The 6,424-nt window shown below is 39.7% G+C and overlaps 1 protein-coding gene across 1 annotated transcript; it reads right to left on the bottom strand.

Annotated features, from left to right (window-relative positions):
• LOC109847190 lies at positions 3,864 to 4,955 on the bottom strand. Its single transcript, XM_020416434.1, has one exon. The coding sequence runs from the start codon at positions 4,953 to 4,955 to the stop codon at positions 3,864 to 3,866; it is 1,092 nt and encodes a 363-aa protein (XP_020272023.1).

Below are 6,424 nucleotides of genomic sequence, written 5' to 3'. Positions count from 1 at the left end.
CCCCCCCCCCTTCTCCTTCTTTCTCTTCATTTTGGGTTTTTTTTTTGGAATTTAATTTGAGAGCAAAGTTTTATTTCAATTCCCCCCTTTAACGGTAGTTACTGTCCGACCTAACCCCCTGCCACGTAGTCAAAACATAACCACATGAACTTTTCGTTTATTGTAAATCCAACCACGTGTGGTCAAGTGATATCATCACCATAATCCAGTCGCCGGAGTAGACTTATATGTTTAAGTGAGTCACTTTATAGGCCTTATTATCGTATTGAGTCACTTTTTAAGCCTTATTGAAAGCCTTATTGATTAGAGTGTATCACTTTATAGGTTAAATTGATATTTTAGCCTCTTTAAATGTATGCTTTAATATGAGATATTGATTTCAGTTATGATAGAGTAATTTTTGAAATCTGATATTTAAGAATCGAAAATTTAAAAGATCATGTCATGTTCCGTACAACAAGATGTAATCGTGTGATTCATGGTTTCCTTGCCACAACTTTTGTTTGTGGAATGCTAAGATCATTATCCTTTCTATTTCCGTCGTACTCATACCAATTAAATTAGTATTCAAACAATTTCAACTTATGAAATCTGCTAAGAGACATTAAAGCATGAGCCCACATACCATTTTTATAGACACCTTTGGTATTTCAAATTAGTCCCTCTAAGGACAAATTTTCAAAACCAACCTTTTTCGGTTTTTATTTACAAAAACCGATCGTTTTTTGAAAATAATTACAAAAACCGACCTGTTTTCAGCCCAGCGCTGAAAATATGTCGGTTTTTGTAAAAAGTTTTCCGAAACATCACGGGAGTTGAACTCCCGTGAAGTTTATCGAGAAATTAAACTTCACGGGAGTTGAACCCCCGTGAAGTTTAATTTCTTCTTAAAACTCCACGGGAGTTCAACTCCCGTGGAGTTACAGTTAAATATCCCCAGAGAAGCGATCTCTGGGAAGTTGGGACTGCAACTTCACGGGAGTTCAACTCCCGTGAAGTTGCAGGTTATCCAAAACATGCACAGCCTGCTGTGCATGTTTTGTATACGTACCTGTTAACTCATATATATGCCAATTTATTTGCAAACAACAATATATACATGATTCAACCATGAATTATAACTCATATATATGCCAATTTATTTGCAAACAACAATATATACATGATTCAACCATGAATTAAACACACACGATTATGTATATGAACAATAATTTATCTTCAAAAGTTTAGTATTTGAAAATTCAGGAAAGTTACAAATTTTAACAAAATAAGTTCAAATACAACCCAATATAGCTCCCCTCCTTCCTCTCCCTCTCTTCCCCCTCCCCCTCGCTCTTCCCCGCCCCCTGGGTTCCTGCTTATGAGCCTCAACTATCTGAGTATCCGGCTGTGTATGAAGCTGCGAAGTGCCGGCTCCATCGGCATGCGAAGTGTCGGCTCCATCGGTATGCGAAGCATCAATGCTATCTAAAACACGGACCTGCGTGGTAAACAATTTATTAAGTATCAACTCAATAAAAAATATTATAATTTAGCTTAGAAACTTACGTAATCTCTCTCGTTCATCCCACTAGGGATGTAACTATCTGTCGGTGGGCGTGGCATGTGTCCAGCTAAAGGCTGTGGGTCACGCGTGATCCATCTACGTGTGATACCCCAATACCAACGCATATACGCGGTATAGTCAACAGCTGTGGGTCTCGTATCCTGTATGCAATCCCACCTGTGAACCCACCTGTCTATGTACGCCGCACGGACTACGACCCAGTCAGTCCGGTGCGATGTAGGGTTCCGCCGACGATTGATCTGCTCAACAGGATCTGGAATATGTTGAGAGAGGGTAAACTGCTGTAGCACACGGTCCGGGACATGCATCTCTACGATCTCCCAACAGATCAATGGAACTCTGGCTCTCCACAAGTCGGGACTATCTCGGCAGATAGGTGCAAGAGAATGCATATCGAGCTCCGGCGGTGTATAGGGTCTCCACTTGAACTGAAATAAAATAAAAAATTTATCAGTATCATACAGAAAAACTATAATATTCATACTTCTTGAGTTTTATATTTACATGTTCGTGTTGGAGGCCATCAAGCTCATTTCGGTAAAACTGACGGTGACGCATCGCTGATCTGTACTGAGCGTATCGCACGTTATACCTATATGCAGAATAGTGAATATATAAGTACAAATATTCAGGTTACGAATGAAATATGTGTGTGTACAATTATACCTGTATGCCAACGGATACTGCCCCTCTAAGTCACAGTGCATAAGTAAAGTGGGTCGTCCAATATGAATGCGCTCCCATGACCAAATCTGTATCAACGTACAGCATCCCTTGAATTCTTTATTCTGCATCAGAGATACTCTACTCAATTCTCGATACAAATATGCCAACACCACACTGCCCCATGATAGTGCGCCGCATACAGCGAAATCCTCCAGCAGTGGCAGCCATCGTGCATGTACGAGAGTCTTGCTCGCATCAGGAAATAGTACGCACCCTATCATGTGCAATATGTATGCACAAGCATGAAACTGGAGCGTCTCAATAGAGGCATCCTCTGGTATATCGCTCTGAAATGTCTGACGAAGCCACGATAGCTTCATTGCACCACTCCTTAAGTCGGGAACCTGACCAAGAAGCCTAGCACATACCTCCGGCCAACTATGATCATCGGTACCCGTAACTGCTGGTCCATCGACTACCTGTATGCCAATGGACACCTATTTTTGTTGTGACCCGGTTGATCACATCTACTACACTTATTTCTCCTCCTAGCTCCTTCACGTCCGTCATCCATACTATTTCTAATACGCACGGAACGAGGGCGCCCCGCCGATCTTTTATACAGTGGAGGTAATATCCGTGGCCCATCTTGTGTCCAATGTCGACTATCGTATGGTGGACGAAAACACTCTTTGTATGTTTGTTGATAGTTGTATGCAGAATACCAAGCCGCGACAAATTCATAATGTGAAATGCGAGCACCACCCTGTAGGTCAGAGCAAGCTGCTACAACATGTGAACAAGAAATCCATTGTAGTTGCGGTACATTGCAAGTGCACGTACAAGTGTGATCCACCAACATATTGACTTTGTAAGAGCGACTTTCTCTATGGGTTATTCCCTCGAGCACCTCCCATTCATTAAAACTGTATCGTACGACCTGAAAGGACCGAGCTTGTACAATCCGAGCCGCTAGCATTTCATCAACCTTCGGTGTTAGCTCTGAGCGGATATTTTTACCAAGTTCTCGACGTCGAAGAAAGAATTTATTAAGCCTGTAAAAAGTTTTAGCAACTAGTGCCTATATTGGCATGCCGCGTGCTCCCTTGAGCACACCATTGAAGCTCTCAGACACGTTCGTAGTCATCATACAGAACCGTTTGCCGCCATCCTCACATAAAGCCCACTTATCAACATTGTTTGGACCCAAACTAGTTTCGATCCAATCATGTGCAGCTCATGAAATGAACTTAATCCTCTCTCGTATTTGTTCATAAACATATTTTTCTGTTGCACAACCGGCTTGCCACTCTCGTATTTGTTCATAAACATATTTTTCTGTTGCACAACCGGCTTGCCAAAGTAAGTCTTGAACCTGTGCGTTTCCATACTTCTTCTTGAAGTTGTCTCTAATATGTCGCAAGCAATAGCGATGTGCATGTACCTGTGCGTTTCCATACTTCTTCTTGAAGTTGTCTCTAATATGTCGCAAGCAATAGCGATGTGCATGTAGTGGCGGGAAATATCATTGGAGTGCTCTTGGAATTCCTTTCATCCTATCGGATATGAATGTAATCGGCCGTGTCCCCACACTAGGGATATGATATCTAATGCATGCAAAAAACCAAGCCTAATTCTCTGTGTTTTTAACATCAACCACTGCGAATGCTAAAGGAAACAACCCGCCATCCGCGTCAACTCCAGTTGCAACAAGCAAAACACCTTTGTATTTACCATATAAGTGAGTTCCATCAATGCTAAGAAGAGGACGGCAATATCGAAACCCCTCAATACAGGACCCAAATGCCCAAAATACACCGGTGAACCGCCGTTCTCCGCCATCAACGGGGTCCGAAGATACTTCGTAGACAGTCCTCGGATTTTCTCTTTTGAGTGCTTCAAGATAATGAGGTAAGATCTCATACGAATTATCCCAATCCCCAAATATTTTTATCATCGCCTTCCTCCTAGCATTCCAACACTTGTGATATGATACATCCAAGTTGGTGACTTTATGCACTAAAAGACGGATATCTTTCGGTCTTAGATCAAGATCCTCCCTCAGATGCGGTAAAATCAATAGATATATAAAAGAAGATGACGCATTCTTGTTATTCATCTCTAATCGAGGATTGCTACAAGTGTGGAGTCCATTGTATGTCGTGATTTTGAATTGCCCACCTACTCTTACACCCGAGCGTGAATTAAGCTTCCACGGACACCTCGCATTGCCGTCGTGGTGTCCACTATTATCTTCGACATCGTCATCTTTGCGATAGAAACAAACCACATTATAGCTTGTAGTATTATTTTTGGTTGGCCTGAACTTCACATTTTTTACAATGGAATACGTGCGAATAGCATGGATCAATTTCTCCTTACTCTCGTAAAGATCTCCCTTCATGAATGAGAAGTCCTCGGCCTGTGTATCAACACCGCTATTAGTGCCAATAGGAACACTTTCCATCGCGGAGTTATCAATCCATTCATCTCCTTGAAGTTCATCAGGCGGCGGATCCTCTAAGACGACATACTCATTATTAACATAACATCCGTCGATGTGTTGGTTTTCCCCGTCATCACGATCTATCAAGGTCATGCTATTAATTTGTAATCCCTCCTCTTCATCATCATTCTCGGAATCGACACTTGTATTATCTTCTTGAATTCTCGTGTTAGAATCGAAAGCATTCGAAGTGCCCACGAATGAAGGACCGCTCATGTATTGTGATTGTGTCCAACATTCATCTTGTTGAGGAGATAAAAAAAGCCTACGGAATCAACTTCAGGGTCTCCAACATGCGGAAATACATTCCTTCGTAATTCAACGATTTGCCCAAATCTCTCTGATGTTTTTTAATGAACAATTCGACCGAACGCTTCTCGTCATGTAAGACATGAATGAGACCCATATTGTAGTCACTTGATATTTGAATGCCACTTGTTCTGTTTCCCACAACAGGATAATTGCAAACCACACTGAGGTGATACTCACGTGAGTTAGTTAATGTAAGTTTGTGTAATTCATTAACCAACTCATCGAAAGTACACGATTTTGTTATGAACAACGGTCTCGTCGTGCTTCCTTCGTAAACGGGCATATTATTTTCGAGGTAATTAATCTTCCCATCATAAGAACAGAGAATTACAATTCGATCGTTCATCGTTACCTCTGAAGAGTGAAAAATTCAAGATCAATATTACACGAAAAGCCAAATAAATATTGATTGTTACTAATTTTTACATTTAGGTAGTAACTCTAATTTCCACATTAATTGATAATTTCACCTCTAAATACACAAAATTATTTAATACATCTTCACAAAATTCATAAATAATTCACAATTAAATTCTAAAATCTAATTTATGTCTTACATATGTAAAATATAATTTTTCTTCACAAAATCTAAATAATTCACAATTAAATTCTAAACTCTAAATACACTAATTTTCGAAATTATTGATAATTTCCCCTCCAATTTCACAAAATTATTGATAATTTCCACACTAATTCTTCACAAATTTCACAAAATTATTGATAATTTTTCCTCTAATTTTCACATTTATTGATAATTTCCCCTCTAATTTTCACATTTAGTGATAATTTTCCCTCTAATTTTCACATTTCTTCACAAAATTCGTAAATAATTCACAATTAAATTCTAAATCCCAGAGATCGCTTCTCTAGGGATATTTGACTGTAACTCCACGGGAGTTGAACTCCCGTGGAGTTTTAAGAAGAAATTAAACTTCACGGGAGTTCAACTCTCGTGAAGTTTAATTTCTCGATAAACTTCACGGGAGTTGAACTCCCGTGATGTTTCGGAATTTTTTTTACAAAAACCGACCTGTTTTCAGCGCTGGGCTGAAAACATGTCGGTTTTTGTAATTATTTTCAAAAGTGGTCGGTTTTCGCAAATAAAAACCGAAAAAAGATTGGTTTTGAAAATTTGTCCGTCCCTCTAATAATTGAAATTCCAATTAAAGTCCCAATCTACAAACTCGGCCTAACCTATGACTGCAGTATTATAATCATAAGAATTATGAGACCCAGTAACGATTTCAGTGATCCAGCGGACTAACTTGAGAGAATTTAGAACAATTAGAGGGCCAAATAGCAATTTCAATGATTCGAAGGACTACTTTAAAAATACCAAAGATTCCCACAATCTTGTAAAAGCCACACATGCT

This window comes from Asparagus officinalis, chromosome 7 (genome assembly GCF_001876935.1).
Source record: "Asparagus officinalis chromosome 7, Aspof.V1, whole genome shotgun sequence".
Lineage (NCBI taxonomy): Eukaryota > Viridiplantae > Streptophyta > Magnoliopsida > Asparagales > Asparagaceae > Asparagus > Asparagus officinalis.
Note: the sequence above shows the minus strand (reverse complement) of the source record. Positions and strands in the feature narration are given on the sequence as shown.

What these genes read in the sequence shown, in the direction of transcription:
- LOC109847190 (XM_020416434.1), bottom strand. Translation starts at nt 4,955, where the DNA reads ATGAGCGGTCCTTCATTCGTGGGCACTTCGAATGCTTTCGATTCTAAC.